Source organism: Lagopus leucura, unplaced genomic scaffold (assembly GCF_019238085.1).
Source record: "Lagopus leucura isolate 7727_CA_CO unplaced genomic scaffold, USGS_WTPT01 Super-Scaffold_100059, whole genome shotgun sequence".
NCBI classification, from domain to species: Eukaryota; Metazoa; Chordata; class Aves; order Galliformes; family Phasianidae; genus Lagopus; species Lagopus leucura.
In genome coordinates this window covers 341459-360503 of record NW_024962305.1, presented here as the reverse complement: position 1 = coordinate 360503, position 19045 = coordinate 341459, and the positions used below count along the sequence as shown (strand labels likewise).

Sequence of the window (19045 nt, the reverse complement as noted above, 5' to 3'; positions counted from 1 at the left end):
GCTGCATTCCCTCTGGGCAATTCCCACCTGTGTTTTTCTTTCCTCTGGTCATCCCCACGTGCTTTTGCAGACATGTTCCTGCGTGCTGCTTTTATCTGAGCTTTATCTCTGGGTTGATCTGCAGGTTGGTCAGCCTGCTCTCCAGCTCTGCCCTGCCCTCCTGCAGCCCTTCATCACTGCAGGGTTGGCTGTGAGCTGGATTCAATGGTGTCCCTCTGAGCCACGCTCAGAGCTGCAGGGCCAATTAGCTGCCTTCATTGCATTCTTTTTGCCAGGACAGCCCCCAGTGGAGAGCACTGAGTGCACTCAGCAGAGCTCACAGCCTTTGCTGCATGCATGCACAAGCTTTGGTTTCAGGCAGGAATGAGCAAGACGGGGCCAGGGGGGGCTGGGGGCTGAGCCTGGCTCTGGAGCTGCTGTTCCTTACTGAGATAGGACAGAAAGAGGCTGGGCAGTGCTGGGATGCTCTGCTTTCCCTCCCACACAGTGCTCACTGCTGCTGCATTCATCAGTGCTCACAAAGGAGCTGGGTGTTGTGCAAAGTTTTGGAAATACTTTTGAATTCCTTTCTAGATCCTTTTTTTTTTAAATACCAATAAGGTATTTTTACAGAGCAAACTGTTCTGTTGTGTTTTGCCTTCTGAGCACTGCTGAGTGCTGTGCTGTGCTGGAGCCTTTAAAGCACAGGAATGACCCCTTCATGCTGGTCTGCGTTGCAGGGAAGCTGCAACGTGGCCGTTCTGCATTGGAGCACCCCGTCCATCCCCAGGGCCGGATGGGAAAGGCTGGAGGAGTGCACACCAGTGGTGTCATGGGTGTGGGGGAGGCAGAGTGAGGGTGGTGGGAGCTGTGCCTGTGGTGCAGTGCTCAGAGAGGGGTGTGGGGTTGGGGTGCTGGCCCTCCTCCTCTCCTCCCAGCAGGGCTTTACATGCTGTGTGCGCCCAATAAAAGTGCACTGCTAGGAGGAGACCGACAGAGAGCAGTGCTGAATTTAGGAAGGAGAGGAGATGCTCCGTGCTCCAGGTGTTGTCTCTTTAATGATTGGAGTGCGAAAAGCAGGCAGAAACCTTCCCTGCAGGCTGTGCTGTGGGTTTCCATCTGTGGAACAGGGATGGGACCTCAGCCCTCTGCATCCATCTGTGTGGCACAGCAGCAGTTGGGTTGCAGAATGGCTGCGTTGCATGCAGTGCGTGTACATGTGTGGGGCTTCACAACAAAGTGTGACATTCTGCAAAGCAGCTTGGGTGTCTGCTCTGAAATTAAGAGGTCCTGTGGGCCTGGGGGAGGAAATAGAGCATGATGGGCAAAATAACAGGTGTATGCTGTGCGGTTTTGGCTGTAGGCAGGATTTTGTGGGGATAGCATGGAATTCTGGCTATAGCCAGGAGGGTGGTGAGGCACTGGCACAGGTTGCCCAAGGAGGCTGTGGATGCCCCATCCCTGCAGGCATTCAAGGCCAGGCTGGATGTGGCTCTGGGCAGCCTGGGCTGCTGGTTGGTGACCTGCACACAGCAGGGGGTTGGAACCAGATGAGCACTGTGCTCCTTTTTCAACCCAGGTCATTCTGTGATTCTGTGATGGTACAGCTGATGTTTGGCTTTCTGTGCTGGAGCAAGCCTGGTCCCAGCCCTCGTGTCACAACAGACTTTGTTCCCTGTGCTCCAGTCTCACTTCTAAGTTAAAGAGTCAATCCAATCCATACAAATGCAGGTACTGTGTGATAGCAGCAAACCAGAAATGATGCATTTCATCTTTCCAGGAATGTACTGAATATTAAATGCTCGTAAATAAATGGGTGTAAAATCATTGTGCAGATGTTGAACATCTCTGTCCTGTTGTGTTCCTCCACTGAACGCACATCTGTTCCTGTGCAGTCATTGCTTGGAGTGGTGTAAATAAGCAGACACCTCTGTGTGTCATAGGAGCAATGAAAAGTACAACAGAGGAAGGTTGGTGCCAAATACCAGCACTGCATTCCTGTTCTTCTTCAGTGCTGGAACTGTAATTTCTGCTTGCATTGAAGCAGTCTGCAAGGATTTCAGATTAATAGATGTCAGTCGTGGAAAGCCTCGGGTCATTTCCTTCACTAATTAGCTGCTGAATTTTCACATCCCGTGGTTCAGCAGTAAGATTCCCCAGGTGATAAAGGCACTGATGGACAAACTGGGTGCCACTTTTCTCGCCCTGTGCTGTGCCCCATTGGGGAGCAACAGGGCAGCTGAGCCCAGTTCCCCTCTCTGCAGGGTTGTGTTCTTTCCCAATGCCTTTGCACAGCTTTTGGTGCTCGCTTCATCTTTCTGGAGTTCCCCAGGGATCTGTGAACGGTTTTTGCTTTAACATCAGAGTAGGTTCAGCATGAGAACTGTGTTTTAACAGCAGTGTATCACACTTTATGCAGTCATAGAATGCGTTGGGTTGGAAGGGAGCTCAGGGATGACCAAGTTCCAGCCCCACTGCTGCAGGCAGGGCTGCCAAGTGGCACATTGAGCACTGCATCACATTGCACAGGGCCCCATCCATCCAAGTGGCCATGAACACCTCCAGCCTCAATGCAACGTAGGTAATATAAAGAGCATGGAAATAAAGCTTTGGAGCGTTGAGTGGCAGAGCATAGAGCAACTTTTGCAACATAGAAATTTTGTTTTTCCATATGTGAGCAGGGGGAGGAAGGTGATTCTGGGCATCACTGGGTTGTGAGAAGATGCTACAGACAGAGAGTTCACTGCTGTGTGCATAGGGGAGCTGCCATGCGTTGTAAAACCTCGTGGTGCAGAGCAAAGCTCTCGTCTGATTGCTTCCTTTTGTGTTTCAACTTCCAGATTTGGTGGTGAAAGTCAAGGTGAGGCTGTGGCTGGGTGCTTGAGGTTCCTATTTTGTATTGCTTTGCTGAATTTAATTCCCCACGTGTTTGGTTTCCCTGCTGCCCAGTTGTAAGCTAAGCAGCAGGCAATATAGAGGAAGTTGGATGGGCTGTGCTGAGAGCTGTGCTGCAAGGAGAGCTGCGTGGGTTCCTTGGCTGCCAGGTGAGCAGAAGCTGCATCCCAGGGCTGTTCTGCTGGGGGGTTGGGAAGCACACAGCCCCCAATGGACACTGCTGTGACAGTGGTGGGAGGCAGCTTTAAAAAACACAGGTCAGGCCTATGGCTGAGCAAGTTTGAGGCTTCCCAGTACTGCAGAGTATTGAATTAAGCACTGAAATTAAAACATCTGCAAGTCTCATAACCTTTTGTTTGAAGGAAAGATTGGTATGAGCACCGGTTTGGTGCTCTGGATGCACAGTATCTGGGGATGTCAGCTACTTCTGTGCTGGCTGCAAGCGTTTCCTCCTGCAATAGGACCCTCTTGGTGAATTGCTTCTATTTCTTTGATGGATGCAGCAGTGTGTTGCTGTGAGCACTGCACTGAGCTGCTGCCCGGGGCCAGCATCACCATGGCAAGGATGTGTGACCACTCTGTGCTGTATGGCACACACACAGCCGGGTTTCTGGGGGGGATGGAGAGCCTCCTTCTCTGTGGTTCTGTGTGTTGTGTGGAGCTGGGTCCTTACAAGCATGGGATCACTGCGTGGTTGGATCAGAAGGGACCTTACAGGCCATGCAATCCCACCTGTGCCGTGGGCTGGGTGCCCCCAGCTCAGCCTGCCCTGCACCCATCAGGGGTGGACGCCCCTTTCTGCAGGGCTGTCCCCATCCCTCCATCCCAGAGCTTTGTTCCAGGCATCATTCCTGCTTTTATCCTTATTCTGCTGACGTGCAGAGCAGTGCTCTCCCATCCGAGCTCTGGGAGCTGGGCACCACGAGCCCCCTGGCTCCCTCCCAACCCAGGATGTCCTCTATTTCTAAGACACCAGATCTCCTCGTGCATCTCCTCCCTTCAGCATCATGCAGTCACTGCAACCCCAGTGCAGCTCTGCTCTTTGCAAAACCACAACTTCAAGTGCATCTTTGGGACTTTGTTCTGGTAAGCGAGCATCGCTGTGATGCATTGGGAACCCAAAATCAGTGCTGGTGAATTGCTCTGTAATGCCATTATTATGTTTTTTAATTGGAGTCGAACTTGCCCTTCTTTTTTTCCCCTTTTTTTTCCTTCAGAAGGATGAAGTATCCAGTAGTTACTTGCACTTAATGGAAGAACTCTTAAAAGAGGATTGATTTCTTTGAAGCTCTGTGCTTCTAAGAAGTTCCTCATCTGAAGAGTTTCTCTCACATCTTTGTCTCTCCCCGAGAACTTTTTGTAGCATGGAATATATTTGGAGATAACTGATGGATAATCCCCTATCTGTTCTCATTGCAGATAGCCCACGGACAGACAGATGGACCTCTGGTCCATTCTTGCAGTAGGAAGTGAAGGTCATGGATCACTTCATGCTTCAAAAGGAGCAGTTAATTTATATTTGAATTTTCTTGTGGCAAACAGTGAAAATGTGAACAGGGATTTCTGCTTGCATTGCCTGCACGCTGATCTGCTTTCAGTGTCCATTGGAACGCTGTCACTGGTAGCACAAGGACATTCATGTGTTTATTCCTCAGGTTGTTCTTGTCCTGAGCAGGAGTCAAACTGAACTGTACATTTGCAAGGCTCTCATTACCAGGCAGTAGAAGGCAGCAGCGTTCCATGATGTTACACGTGTTCCTGCCCTTGTGCAGCACTCCAGCTGAGGCATCACAGGGCAGGGAAATGGGGACTGTCCCTCCTCACCCCACTGCTGTTGCAGCACAGGGTGCCGTGGCTGTGCTGTGCTGCAGGGACACATTGCTGGCTGCTGTTTGCTCTGTCAGCTGCCAGGACCCCCAGGGGTCCCAGCAGGGGGTTGAAATCAGGGAGTTCTTCCCCCAGTTTTGCATACTGGGATTAGTCTGAGTGCAGCACCTCGCACTTTGCCACGTTGACCCTGGTGAAAGGTGGGCCCTCGTGAACCTGGAGTTGGTCAGGGTCTCTCTGGATGGCATCCCTCCCTTCTGCTGTATCATCTGCACTGCTTGGCTCCTGTCACAGCAAACTGCACTCAGTGCCACGGTCTGTATCACTAATGAAGATGTTAATGAGCCCCAGACCCAAGGCAGACCCCTGGGGCAGTGCTGGTTACATCCCCACCCTCAGACACAGAGCCATTGAGCACAGCCCTGGGGCTGCAGCCCTCCTGCAGTTCCTGTCCATGGAGCAGCCCACCTTTCACATGCATCTCTCTCCAATTCAGCGATGAGGATGCAGTGAGGACCACATCAGAGGCTCAGAGCTGCAGCAGCTGCTTCTGTGCATCAGTGAGAACATCCATAAAATGCAAAAGGTGACTTCTTATAGTAGCTTAACAGAGTGGAACCGAGGGCTGAGCGACACGGGGCTGCTGTCCTCATACAGCAGAGCATTTCTCCAGCCTGGATTGCAGGGACGCCATGAGCAGTGCATGGACCAAAGGATGCTTATGAATGGCCAAAGCCCCTCAAGCCAAATTGCTATTTTTACTTCATTAATTAGAATGTGTCCGTATTGCAAACAGCAGTGGTTCCCCCCCCCCACCAGATGGCTTGCTCCGTGGGATTCCTGACAACGTGGGAAAACCAAATGTGTGGTTCCCCCATTAAAGCTTTACTTACGTTTTTCCATGCAGTGGAAATGCATGATTTTGCATGAGATGCAGTTTGCATCTCCTCTGCATTGTAACCCCTGAAAAACTGCACCTTCCATTTCACACAAGGCAAAGAGCAGACAGGGGGAATGCAGGCAGCAAACTGCATGGGAGGGCTGTGCAGGGCAAGGCTGAGCAGGTGCACTTCAAAAGGAAAAAAGAAAGACACGTGCAAGCAGATTGCAGTGGTGAGTTGCAGCTGTTGCAGCTCGCTGGGGCTGTGCAGGGGGGTGGTGGCACTGCTGCAGCTCTGGGCTGCATTGCACTGCTGCCCTGCCATGCTGCATTGCTGCCCTGCATTGCTGCTGCTCTGCATCACTGCCTTGCATCACTGCCCTGCATTGCTGCCCTGCTGTCCTGTGCTGCTGCAGTGCTGTACTGCTGCCCTGCCCTGTTGTGCTGCAGGCTGGGAAAGGTAGGATCTGCACTTCTGTCCCTCTGAACTTTGCAGCAATCTGATACAAGGCTTTCCCTTTCTAAAACACATGTGGCTCCTTGTCCTCTCTCCCTCCTCCTCTTGTTTGTGCATGTGGTAACACCTGGGAGCATTAGCAGTGGCTGTGGGGAGGCAGGGAGCAGGGCTGCATGATGTGCTGGCAGCAGTTAGCAGGCTCCCTGCTCTGCAGCCCTGTGGGCTTGGCTCTGCTCTGCTGTGTTGTGCTGTGCTGATGCAGAGCTTCCAGGTCTGCATTTCAGGAATGCTCCCATTGCTATGGAGGGTTTGGCCCGCAGTGCCCATCCAGCCAACATGCAGCACATGGCTGCTGCATCGTGGTTGTGTGCAGGGGTGGTTTTGGTAAGCAGCTGGAGGACAGTAATGAGTGTGTTTGTTCCACTGTGCTCTCCTCAGGTTGTTTGTCCTGCAGAGCCCTTCCCCACCATCACCTGTTGCAGAATGAGCCTTGGCTAAGGGCAAGAGCCCCATTTTAAGTTAACGATGCAGTACAGTTAGTGTTTCTTGGCCCAATTAAATGCTGAGAACCCAAATAAGGGCACTCCTTCCTCTCCACCAGAACTGCCCCATGTTCCCATTGCCAGAGCAGTGACTGCCATAAAATTGCAGTGGTGCATCAGATCCACTGCAGCAGCAGCAAGCTCTGCTTGGTGCACTGTGCTCGGTGTGCCAGTGTGCTCCCTGTGCTCAGAGCAGTGCTGCTCCCTTCTGCTTTGCAGCTGCTTTGTTCCATCACTGCCAGGTCTGCAAACAGGAGCAGGCTGCGGGCAGCTGCCTCCCGAAACACTGCTGCTGTGTGCTGCACAACTGCAGATGAAGGCCTTGCTGCAACGAAGCTGCTTTATTGCACAGGACTTGAGCAGGGTGCAGCGATTGTGGTTGTTAAGCAGCTAATTGTGGGGAGGGGAAAAAAGGAAGCAAACGTGAATTTGCAAACAAGTCTGCAGGAAGTGCTGAGAAATGAATGTTTTCCTGTTCTGAAAGTGGTGTAGATCTGCTCGCAGCTATGGGCTGAGGTTTGGGGAAACGAGAGGCAGCTCCTTAGGGCTTCCCAGGAGCTTCAGCACAGAGCACCAAAGCAGGAGCTGCCTTCCCAGCACCCAGAGCCACAAAGCTGCTTCCTTCTGCTCCCAAACGTTTCCAGTCCATGGGGGCAGTTTCTTAACTGCAAATGTCAGAGATTTTTGAGAGCCTGGTGACACAGGTGGTGTGCCCACACCTGCAGCAGGCTGACATGCAGATGTCAGTTTGAGCTGCAGAAGCCACGGTAGGGGATTATTCTCCATTTCTGGGGTGATGGTGGAGGTGCTGGTGGTGATTCCAGGGCTCTCTGGGGATGCTGCTGCAGTGGGATGTGGGGCCGAGGAACAGCTTTGCTGTCATAGGGGTAAATGGAGCGCGCATCACTGCAGGCAGTGCTGGGTGCAGCCCAGTTAGCATGCTGGGAGTGCAGGGCTGTGTGTGGAAAGAAGTGGGAAAGAGTGCATGGGATGCTCAGCCCAGGAGCTCATCTCAGCACGTCCTCCCTGCAGCTCCCGCCTTCTCTTGCTCACTTTGCTCCATTATCCTGTTCCTTCCATTGAGAAAAGCAGCCATTCCTTCTGCAGCACTGAACATCTTGCTCTGCACAGGTCTCTGTTAGGTTTGTAGATGTAAATCCTCGGATTCCTTACTCAAGGAAGCAGCTCCCCATCCCCGTGCACCACATGGCCTTGGGGTCCCTTCCAACCCCAAGGATTCTGTTCCCCTTCCCCATTGATGGTGTTGGAGCAGCCCTGGCCCCGTCTGCTCTGTGCCTTTTGCTGCAGTTTGAGGTGCAGCTGAAGCACTGCTCAGTGCATGGGTTGAGCTGTGCTGCTGGGCAGAACCTCACAGCCCTCCGATGGAAACGAGGAAATGCAATTAGCGGTAGCATCCGATGTCAATTAAGAGGAAAGGATTGAATTCGATAGCGCTGTAAGTGTTGCAGCTCACCAAATTGCACAGGCTGGGGGATTCAGCAGTTGCTCAGCAGCTTTGCAGCTGCAGGAGGGCCCAGCATTGCTGCCTGTTGGAGCCATGGAAGCAGAGCGATGCAGTTCTTAGCTGCTGGATGTCCAGCCAGAGCCTTGCATGGGCCTTCCTGCACTGTGAGATTCACCTTGTCTAAAACCACCAAGGGATTCTCAAACAGAAAAGCAGCACCACGTGCCTTCATGTGCACCCGTGTGCATTGCACGCACAGATTGGTGCATGGGTGCCCAGTGCTCGCTGGCTGGGCTGCATGCAGCTGCTCCTGCAGGTTGTTGTGTCCTCCTTCTACTTAAGGACGTAGAAAATGGTCTGCATTCCCTTTCTGATGTCACATTGGTTGCAGTAAGTCATGCATTCTCCTCCTGGTGTCACACTGGTTGCAATATGCCATGCATTCTCCTGCTGTCAGGCTTGTTGCATTATGCCACCAGCTCCCTGCATTGCGTGGCTCCGTGCAATTAATCCCTCCTGCTTTGTAATAGCTGCCGACGTGAGAACTTGCTCACAATTTATTTAATTAGCAGAGCAGCTGCCTTGCTGCAAACTCCCATTAATAACCTCAACGTTTGCTTGTATAAATAGAATGAGGTCACCCAGCCCAGCACTCCTGGGGTCCTGAGGTGCAGCGAGGAGTGCTCCACTGCTCTGCATTGCTGCAATAGAACATCGCAGTGCATTCCTGGAAGCGTGGGTGCAAATGGAAGGGAAGCATGAGTGCAGCTGTAATGGGAGAGGGCAGAGCGCAGCAATGCCTGAGGACAGGGAGCAACATGCAGAGTGACAGCACTGCAGGAAGGAACAGAACATGCAGAGATGTGCAGCTGCCACTGGGTTTGGTAAAGCTGCAGAGGAGCACGTGGGCTGTGGTGGTTCTGGCAGTGTGCTTGCAAGGCTGCACTTGTGCTTTATTCCGGAGGTGAATGCATGCATCGGTTTGCTTTTCTGCTGCCTGCTGTCTGCAGGTGTCGTAAAGCAGGGAACAGCACTTGAGGAGCATCGCCCCACGTGATTGCAAATTCATAGATTGCTGTGCATTGTGGGGAGCATCATCTGCACTGCATGCATTGCGCCGCATCACAGGGAGCATCACCTGCACTGCATGGCTCTGTGGGGGATGAGTGTGGATTCATGGGGCTCGAGTGAGGATCCGTGGGGCTGAGCAAGGATCTATGGAGCTGAACTTGGTTCCTTGGGGCTGATCAAGGATCTGTGGGGCTGAGCAGCAATCCATGGATATCAGCATGGGGCTCAGCAGTGATCCTTGGGGCTGAGCATGGATCTGTGGGGCTGTGCACAGCTCCGTGGGGCTGAGTGTGGCTTTGTGAGGCTGATCAAGGATCTGTGAAGCTGAACTTGGTTCCTTGGGGCTGAGTGTGGATCCATGGGGCTGAGCAGCGATCTGTGGGTCTGAGCGTGGATCTGAATGTGGCTCCGTGGGGCTGAGCAAGGATCTGTGGAGCTGAACTTGGTTCCTTGAGGCTGAGCGTGGTTTTGTGGGGCTGAGAAGCAATCTGTGGATCTGAGCATGGGGCTCAGCAGTGATCTGTGGTGTTGAGTGTCGGTCTGTGGGGCTGAGCATGGATCTGAGCGTGGCTCCGTAGGGCTGAGCAAGGATCTGTGAAGCTGAACTTGGTTCCTTTGGGACTGAGTGTGGATCCGTGGGGCTGAGCAGCGATCTGTGGGTCTGAGCGTGGATCTGACTGTGGCTCTATGGGGCTGAATGAGGCTTTGTGAGGCAGAGCGTGGATCCGTGAAGCTGAACTTGGTTCCCGTGGGGCCGAGCAGCGATCCGTGGGGCTGAGCGTGGATCTGCGGATCTGAACGCGGCTCCGTGGAGCTCAGTGTAGTTCTGCGGGGCTCTACGTGGCTCCCTGGGGCTGAGCGTGGATCTGTGCCTCCGAGCACCGCTCCGCTGCCCCCGGCCGCTCCGTGGGGCTGCGCTCCGTCCGCCGCCGCCGCCGCCCGTCTTTGCCGCAGATTTCCCGGCATGCGTGCCGAGCTCCGACCCGCCCTTATTTTTCCTGCGTTAAAAAAGTGCTTTGTCAGAGAAAAGCACGCGAGCGGCTGGAGGCGCTGCGACGGAACGGAGCGACAGCAGGGATGGAGCGGGGAGAGCGCGGCGCTGAGCCGGGCCGGAAGGCGCTGAGCCGGGCGGGGCTGCAGGTGCGTCGGGCGGGGGGAAGCGCTGCGCTGCGCTGTGCGTTTGTGGGGGGCACCGCGTGGACCTGGGGGGCTGCTGAGATTTGAGGGGCACGGCTGGGGGCCGAGAAAGCTGCTGGGACTTGGGGGGTGATGCTGAGACTTGGGGTCACTGCTGGGGCTTGGGGGGCACCAGTGGGTTTTTAGGGGCGCTGCTGAGAGCTGGGGGACTGCTGGGGTCAGGGGGGCACTTTGCTGAAGCTTGGGGGGCTTTGATGGGAGCAGGGAGCACTGCTGGAACTTGGGGGGTTGCTGGGGTCAGAGGGGGCAGTGCTGGGATTTAGGGAGTGCTGCTGGAAGCTGGGGGGGCTCTGGTGGATCTTCGGGGCTGCTGGGGTCAGAGGGGGCAGTGCTGGGACCTGGGGGCTTTATGCACTGCGGGGCTTTGCTCTGTCACTGATATTAAATGTAAACTTGGCAGCTGTGGCTCTCAGTCCATTCAGAGCAGTGCACGCTGCTCTAGGAGCTGCCATCCGTGCAGCTGTTGCAATGTCTCCATTTGCAGTGAGAGGAGCAGCAGACCAGGCTCAGTGCATGCAGTGCTGCACGGCTGCTGTTTGCACACCTGCAAGCAGTGCTTCATGCAGCCAAGCAGTGCTTCATGCAGCCCGCCGTGTGAGCAGGGCTGATTCCTGCCCACAGCTGGCGGTGTTGAGCTGCACGGATCCACCCGTGTGCACAGCACCAAGCGGCACCGCAGGGCAGCCATGCACAGCGTGCTGCTCCCGCCTGCTGCTTCAGCGTGCAGAGCTCAGGGAACGTGCACCTCGTGGTGTTCTCTCAGTTATTTCCTCCTTTTTCTGCGTGCACGTGCAGAAAACTTGCAGGCAGCGTGTAACAGCGTGGTGTTGTTCCTCAGCTGCATCACTGCCACCCCTTGCTGTGAGCCCTCAGCACTCTGCTCCCATTCAGCTGCATCAGCACCGAGTGCTGAGTCACCGCTGCTCAGCCCTCCCACCCTGTGTGTGTCTGCATTGCTCCACGGCTGCAGCTCTGCTATGGCTGTTGTGGTCCCTGCAAGGCCTCCAGCAGTGCAGTGCTGTGCAGTGATCTGCTCTCATCTTTGTGCTGCGTGCTGACGGTGTGACCTGCAGTGCTGCTCCATGCCTGCTCGTAGAATCACAGAATGGCCAGGGTTGGAAGGGACCTCAAGGATCTGAAGCTCCAACCCCCTGCCACACACAGGGCCCCCGACCTCCACATTTCATAGCAGCCCAGGCTGCCCAGGGCCCCATCCAACCCGGCCTTGAACACCTCCAGGGATGGACGGGGCATCCACAACCTCTCTGGCAGCTGTTCCAGCACTTCACCACTCTCACAGCAAAGAACTTCCCTCTGACATCCAACCTCCATCTTCCCTCCCTCAACTTCATACCATTTCCCCTTGTCCTGCTGTTATCTCCCCTTTCGAAGACTTGATTCCCCTCCTGTTTGTAGGCTCCCTTTAGGTACTGCAGGCTGCAATGAGGTCACCCCACAGCCTTCTTTTCTCCAGGCTGAACAAGCCCAGCTCCCTCAGCCTGTCTTTGTAGGGAGGTGCTCCAGTCCCCTGATCATCTTTGTGGCTCCTCTTCACCCTCTCCAACAGCTCCCTGTCTTTCCTGTACTGGGGACTCCAGACCTGAACACAGTGCTGCAGATGTGGCCTCACAAGAGCAGAGCAGGGATGGACAATCACCTCCCTGTCCCTGCTGGCCACCCCTCTGCTGATGGAGCCCAGGATCCCATTTGCTTTTCAAGCTGTGATCACACACTGCTGGCTCATGTTCAGTTTTTCATCCATCAGGACCCCCAGGTCCTTTTCTGCAGGGCTAAATGAGCTAAATACTCCTTACCTGCTGCTTGCTCCCTGCCTGCTGCTTGTTTGCTGCTCCCTGCATTGCTTTGCTCCCATCCCACTGGCAATACAGCATCATCCACCTCCCTGCTGCTGGTAGTGGGACCAGCTCAGGACAGCTGCATGCAGGTTGCTGCTTTACACTCCTGCATCCCTGCACAGAAAGGTACAGGTCTGCTTGCTGCTCCTGCATGCTGCACACATAAGTTTTGGGGTATTTTGTGGCTCTTTGGGATAAATTTAGTGCAGGGGGATTTTAAAGTTAGTTTGTTTGGCTGTTTGTTACTGGAAGTGTCTTGTTAACACAATGCAAAGTGATCTGCTGTCACTGTGCAAATGCACTGAGCTGCACTTCAGCCTCCATCACACTGCAAAGCGCTGTGGAAAAAGTTACTCTGCAAATTCATGCAAATCTTCCAACCCAGTTTAATACCCCAAATAGTCTTTCATGTGAAGAACAGCAGCTGCATTTGGTTCTGAGGTTGCAGCTTTCCCAGTGGCATCCCATGCAGCTGGGTGCACGCTGTGCAACAGGCAACAGGGCTTCTGTAGTGTCTCCTTCCCATAAATTGGGGCTGTACACGTGGTGTGAGTGCTGTGCCTTGCTCTGTGTGACAGTGCTCTTCTGGAGCCTCCAGTCCTTAGCACTGCTTGGTGCCCACTGTTTCTTTGGTGCTCAGACTTGCCTTGCTTTCTTCCTGACCTCACAGCTGCCCATGCATGCTTGCAGAGGGGCCATTTGTTGCACGCACCCACCCAGCAGTGGTCAGAGCAGCAGTGCGTGTTGCAAAAGCTGCAGGCAGTGATCCACAGCTCCTGTTTTATGAGTATACTTGGTGCTGGAAGCCCAAATGCAGAACCAGCTCTTGGGACTGTGGGTAACACAGCAGTTTGCATCCCAGCTGAGTTGGGTGCTGCCAGAGCTTCCTTCCCTGCTGTGGGTTCATACCCTCAGTGCAGCGCCGTGCATTGCAGAGGCCTCTTCTGCTCCCTGACCAGCAGTGGAGCTGGGCTGCTTTCTGCTTCCAGCCCACATCAGCCCCGTGTGCCCCAATGTTCCCATCAACGCTCACAGCCGTTGTTTCTAATCTGGCCAGCAGATCGATGGACACCAGCGTGCAATTAATTGTGTGCTGCCGTGCTCTGTGCCCATCGTCATTGATTCAGGGCAGTGAGCAGCGTCCTGTTCTCACTGCCTGCCTGCTCTGTAGCCCAGCAGAGAGCTTTAAAGGGAAGCAATTTCAGAGAGCCTTGCGTTTCTTCGTCGCGGGGCTCCTTTGGCCATGGGGCTCAAGGAGAAGCTGCGCCTGCCTGACCTTTCCTCTGCCATGTTCTACTTGTGCTGTTTTGGTTCTCATGCAGATGGAGGGAGCGAGGAGCCACCAGACCGAAGACAGGCAAGTGTAGACGCCCGGCAGAGCCGCTCTGGGCAAGGTAATGGCTGCTGCTGCTGCTGCTGCTGCTCTCCGTCGTAGCCTTGCTTCTCTGTGCGCTGCTCTGTGTCTGTCTGTTTCTTGCAGCCGTTGCAACCCCTGCAGCTGCAAACCTGCTGCGACTCCCCAGAGCTGCTCAGAGTTTGCAGGAGCTCACGTCGCTTTGCAGCGCGGCTGCATTCTCTGTGTGTGCAGGCTGAGCTCTGTGCTGCTGCTCAGAGCAGTGCAGTGTCAGCAGCCGAAACTGCTTTGCTGACGTAGGAGCTGTGCTCTTGTTGTCTTCAAGTGTTGCATCTGGAAGCAGATCTGTCAGCCGCCTTGTTCCTCTCCAGTGTTCACTGTGGGAGCTCAGCAACAGCTTGCATGCATTGCTGTGTTGTTGTGGTAGAGTACAGGAGTGGTTCTTTTGCAGCGCATGGAGCTGCTGCTTCCTTCTCCGTTGCCGTGTGCAGCGTTGGGCTGTGTTGGTGCAGATTTGGAGCAGAGGACCCGCTTGGCTTTGCTTTCTGTTTGGTTTTTTTTTGCAATTTTTCACTTGTTATGAGTGCCATCCTGGTGGTGTGTGCCCTGAGGCCGTGCTGGATGCACACACCAGGGAGGTGTGGAGCAGCACAGCTCCTGCCATGCATGGATGCTCTCAGCCCAATTCTGCAGCACAACGCTCACATAATGGGCTGAGGGCTCCAGCTGGGCAGGTTTGAAACCTCCATCCAGAGCGAAAGCTCATCTTGCCTCTGTGTGCACTTCCACGTGGCTCTGTGCAGCACCCAACTCTTTCATGGCTGATCCCTGACGTTGTGACCATTCCTTTGTTCCCATCGCTCAGTTTCCCTCAGCTTTATGCAAGCACCAGTGCTTGAGCTCTGTGTGTGCCTGTGCCGTGCTGGCACTGACACCATTCGCCCTCCTGGTGCTGATGGGTGGTTGGGGATGGGCTGCACAGTGAGCAGAGCTGCACAGTGAGCAGAGCTGCTGAGCTCTCTGCAACTCCAGCAGTGCACTGTGCAAAATTAACGCGAAGGATAAACGATGCTCCGCGCGCCCTTAAAGGGATGTGCTCTGCAGGGGTCCCTGCGTGTGTGCTTAATTAAAGCAGCATGAAACGAATCGAAAAGCATCGGTGCCCAGCTCAGATTGTGGCTGTAAGGACCATCTCCAAGCCAACATACCTGAGTGTTTGGGGGAGGAGGGGAGCAGCTGTTCTTGTGCTGGGCTGTGGGCAGCAGAACTGAGAGCTGAAACCTGGTTCCTGTGAGAGTGCTGTGTGCGTGCAACCTCATTATGCTTTGGTGATATTGCAGTCCTCCCATGTTGGCCTCTGCATGCATCCCACATTGTCCAGACAGAGCTGGGGCGGCCACTAATGCCAAAAAGTCAAAGGGCTTTTGGTTCATCGGGGTTAAATTCAAAATGCAAGCAAGAAAAACCCAAACAAACAGTTCACGGCGCTGCTGTTTGCAATCTGAAGAGCAGCACAGGGATGCTGTTGGAGAAATGCAGCGATTTCTTTATGTGAAGGGCCAGATTTGGGGGAGGTGAACCCAAACCCGTGGAACCTTCTCCTCATCACCTTGCTGCCTCTTTGTGTCCCTCCAGGCACCTCCACAGAGAACGACTGTGCTTTCGAAGCAGACTACGCCATCCCGCCGCTCCCCGTGACCGAAGGTATGCAGCAGTTTCGGATTATGGAGGGCATGTCCCGCTCCCTTCCATCCTCCCCCTTACTCACACATCAGTCTATCAGTGTTCGGCTCCAACCCGTGAAGAAGTTGCCTGGTAAGGACTTTAAATAACATTCGGTGGGGGCTTTTTTGGTCCGTCGGTGCAAAATGTGTAAGGTGGTGGAAGCGTTCCCAGCAGCCGTAAAAGAACTTTATGCTGAAAGTTTGGAGGCTGGGGGAGTACATCAGGGAAATGATGCTGTCGTGAGGCAGAAGGGATCTTTTTGGAGGGTTTGTTTATGTTGTTGCACTGTTTTGTTTAACTGATGTCATTGGGGTTGGTTTGGAACACCTCGTGATGGAAGAGCAGGTGGGTTTCCCAAAGCAGCTGCTGTTGAGCAGCCGTTGGAAAGCCCAGTGCATTCCTGCTGGTTGGAGCTTTGGGAAGCTTGCTTCTTGCCTAAAATTGGACATTCTTCTGTGCCCATCTTTAAATCAACCAGCCAGGGTGCAGCATTGCACCGAGAGAAGCCTCCAGACCAATGTTCAGCCAATGCCCTGAGTGCCGCTGTGCTTCGTGCCGTGCTGTTCCTGCCCACTGGTGAAAGGAGAAATTGAAAAAGGCTCCGTGGTTGTGCTGAGGATGGGCTGCGTGGCTGTGGGGGGTGGGGAGAGGTGTCTCTGTTTGTGCCAAGTGTGAGAGAATCTCCTGCCATGCCCTTGTCCCATGGATGGAACGGCCATCATCTCAGCCTCTGCTCTCTTGCCAGCAAATCATTCCCCCTCGTAGAGCTTCATAGGACCACGAAACTCTTAGAGATGGAGGGGACTCTGAAGGCATCCAACCCCACCCTGCTGTTCTGTGCTGAGTGCAGCAGGACGTGATGCTGTGGGTGCAGGTGGGGATAGGAGGAGGAGGAGGGCTGCTTCGGGTCCGTGCCCATCTGGATGTGCATTGATAGAGCAGAAGCTGTGGGCTTACATCTGCTCCCATGCTGGGTTCTGGTAACCCTGAAATGAAGCTTTTCATCTCCGTTGGTAATTAGGGTCATTAATGTGAGACACCTGAGATGAGGTACAAGCAGGTCGCTGGTCAGCCTGTAAACCTTACAGTTTGCCTTCCTGCCTTTCTGTTAGCAGCCAGCTCCTCCTTCAGAGCTGCATTTTGGAGCCCTGTGCATCCCTTGGAGCCCCATTGGGAAGGTGGGCTACTTTGTACTCGAGTGCCTCTGCACCCATTTAAACACCTCATCCCAAGCAGAGCCAGCACAGCCTCTGATTTCACACATCCACATCGTGATGCCTTCGGTGGAGCTCCAACATACTTGAAATTCAAAGCGTGCGTCGGTGGCGTAGTGTGATTTTTGTCATTATTAGTTTAATTTACTGTTGGTAGGGTGAAAGGGAGGTGCTTGCTGGGCAGCCTCGTGCAGTCATTAGAGGGATTTGTTTGCTTTCACTGAGGTGACGTGTGAAGGAGCTGGAGGAGCAGCGTTGTGCTGCTGGTTGTTATTTGTGGTGTTGCTCACATCTCCTCACCCGTTTCTTAACTTCCTCATATTTATAACCCATCTCAGAGCTTCCAAACGCTGAGCATCCCTGCAGCTGCAGGCAGAGGGGAGAGAAAATCATTGAGGGCTTATCCAGTTGTTCTGTGTTCTGTGCAAGCAACCCATCCATGTCACCACATCCGTATGCATGGTGCTCGGGCAGTGGGATGGTGCCCTGCATGGCACCTGATGCTGTGTTGGCTCTGTGTGTTTTTCCCCCTGGAGATGTAGGACCTTTTGCAACACGGCATGGCTGTGCCACCCTGCTGTTGTGTGCTGTGTGCAGTTCTCCAGGGCTGGAAGTGGAGGAGGGATTGGTTCTCATTCCAGGGCTGAAGTGCTGCAGGGCTGCGTTCCCATAGCAGGAGCAGCAGTGATGGGGCAGGCTGTGGGGGCTGGCCCTCTCCATGGGCATCGCCAGCATCCCTTAATTACCGTCTTAATTTCACCCTTTAGAAAGAGAAATGAGGCTGTAGAGCACAGAGAAGCCTGCTCAGCAGATACAGCAGCACTGTCTGTTGGCTTTAATGTCATCTTTCAAAGCAGTGGATCTGCTGCTTTGTGTACAGGTCAGTTTTCCATCCATGCCACAGTGATGATCTCCACTTTGGGTTGAACACCACCCCGTGGTGCCATGATTTCCTCAGCAGAGGGCTGCCTTGCTCACTGGCAGCCTGATCCCTCAGTTTGCAGAGCCCTGGTGCAGGGCTGATAAATATTCAGTGTGCTTGCAATTTCCCTTCTGCTGGATTAATGAAAAGCTAAGGGTCATCATTGCACTGAGGGGTGAATTAACACTGAGCATAATTGATGGCGCTCTGGCCCCCTCCTGCATTGGTAGCAGTGGGGCAGCAGTGGCTGAGGATGCTTTAGAGCAGTGCATGCAAAGTCTGTCACTGCATTTGTTCTCTTTATAATGACAGCTTTATTAGGAAGCCCAGTGCAAAGTGTACCTGAGAAGATAGTAATAAAGCACCAAAGCAACCCCAAACAATGCTTGCAGCCCAGGTAAGCATGCAGACCATTCTGGTTTCCCTGCAGGCACGCTGGCACTTGGAAGTTGCTGCTCCTGCTGCACAGCACTGTTACACATCATTGCACTGTGGCTGCAATGCAAGCAGGGCAGTGCATTGCGTACCCCAGAGAAAGCATTGCTGTGCATCTCTGGGTGCCGCAGAGATGGATGTGTTGGTTGCAGTCCTGAGCCATTCCCATTTGCACACATGGGGGTAATTTTATTCCTCACTGTCCTCGGCTATTTTTAATTCTCCTGTTGGGTAACAGGTTGCAAACTTAATTCTTTCCGAGTGGGAGCGTTTCTAAAGGCTTTAAATAGTGCTTGCTGAGCAGGGCCTTGGGAGCAACCTGTGCATCAGCTCATGGTGCAGGAGCTGCAGCTCCTGTGCTTGCAGTGTGCTGCCTGTGCATGCATTGGGTGAAAGACACTGGCAACAGCATAAAACAATGTGGCTGTAGTGCAAGATAACGTGTTTTTCCCATGGATAATAGCATAAAATAGTGGGGTTTTTTTTCCCCTTGTGCTGCAGCACAGATTCTAAACCATGGCTGTGCCTCAGATTGCTATGGTAGCTGTGTCTGAGCTGCCTTACTGTGCACCCATGCACCCGAGGATGCTCTGTCCCCATTGTGGTGCTGGTGCTCCGTGCTGCTGCTGCAGGTTGCTGCATCGCAGTGCTCAGGCCTTCCTTTGGGGCACCATCAGCTCAGTGCCATTCCCTTCATCGTTCCTTCAGGCATTCTGCTTGGAAATCACTGCAAAACCACCTTGCTCCTCTGCAGTCTGTGCAAGGCTCCCCATGCACACATCTCCTTCCAGCCAAACAATGCCAGCTGCAAAACGACGAGAAGGGGACGCTGCGGCTTTAAAGCATCCCAGGGCCGACAGCCTCTTGGTATAAATTGTTCCCAGAATCCATGTCACAGCTCCTTATATGGGGCTGCTTTTTTTTTCTCTCCGTTGCCATACCAACCGCAGCACTGCACCATTCATCGGCTCCAGTCCTGGGCTGCATCGCTGCCCCTCATCTCACTCCGGGAGCATCGGTGGATCGTTGGTGCTGTGCCATCCTTTACCTCTTCTTACAGCAATTTGCTCAGAAAAGAAAAAAAAAGGGCAAATTAAATGCCGGCGGAGCGAGAAGCGGTGTAGAAATCCTTCAGTTGTCCCCCAAGGGAGGCATGTAGTCTACGTTTGCTGCAGTGTTTTGGAAAGAAGGAAGGAAGGGCTCTTTAATAGCGGGAGGATTAATGA

General features: G+C 53.7%; 1 protein-coding gene across 9 annotated transcripts in view; it reads left to right on the top strand.

Moving 5' to 3' along the window:
* The window catches only part of TANC2 (tetratricopeptide repeat, ankyrin repeat and coiled-coil containing 2), a 139822-nt gene that overhangs the window by 17944 nt on the left and 102833 nt on the right, over positions 1 to 19045 (top strand). For 5 of the 9 annotated variants that reach the window (XM_042886550.1, XM_042886556.1, XM_042886553.1 and 2 more), the window contains exons 4-5: positions 13492 to 13563; positions 15159 to 15338. In XM_042886550.1, coding sequence (XP_042742484.1) covers positions 13492 to 13563; positions 15159 to 15338 — 252 coding nt within the window. The remainder of the gene's footprint in view (positions 1 to 13491; positions 13564 to 15158; positions 15339 to 19045) is intronic. The other 4 variants (XM_042886558.1, XM_042886557.1, XM_042886555.1 and 1 more) reach the window with 2 other exon arrangements.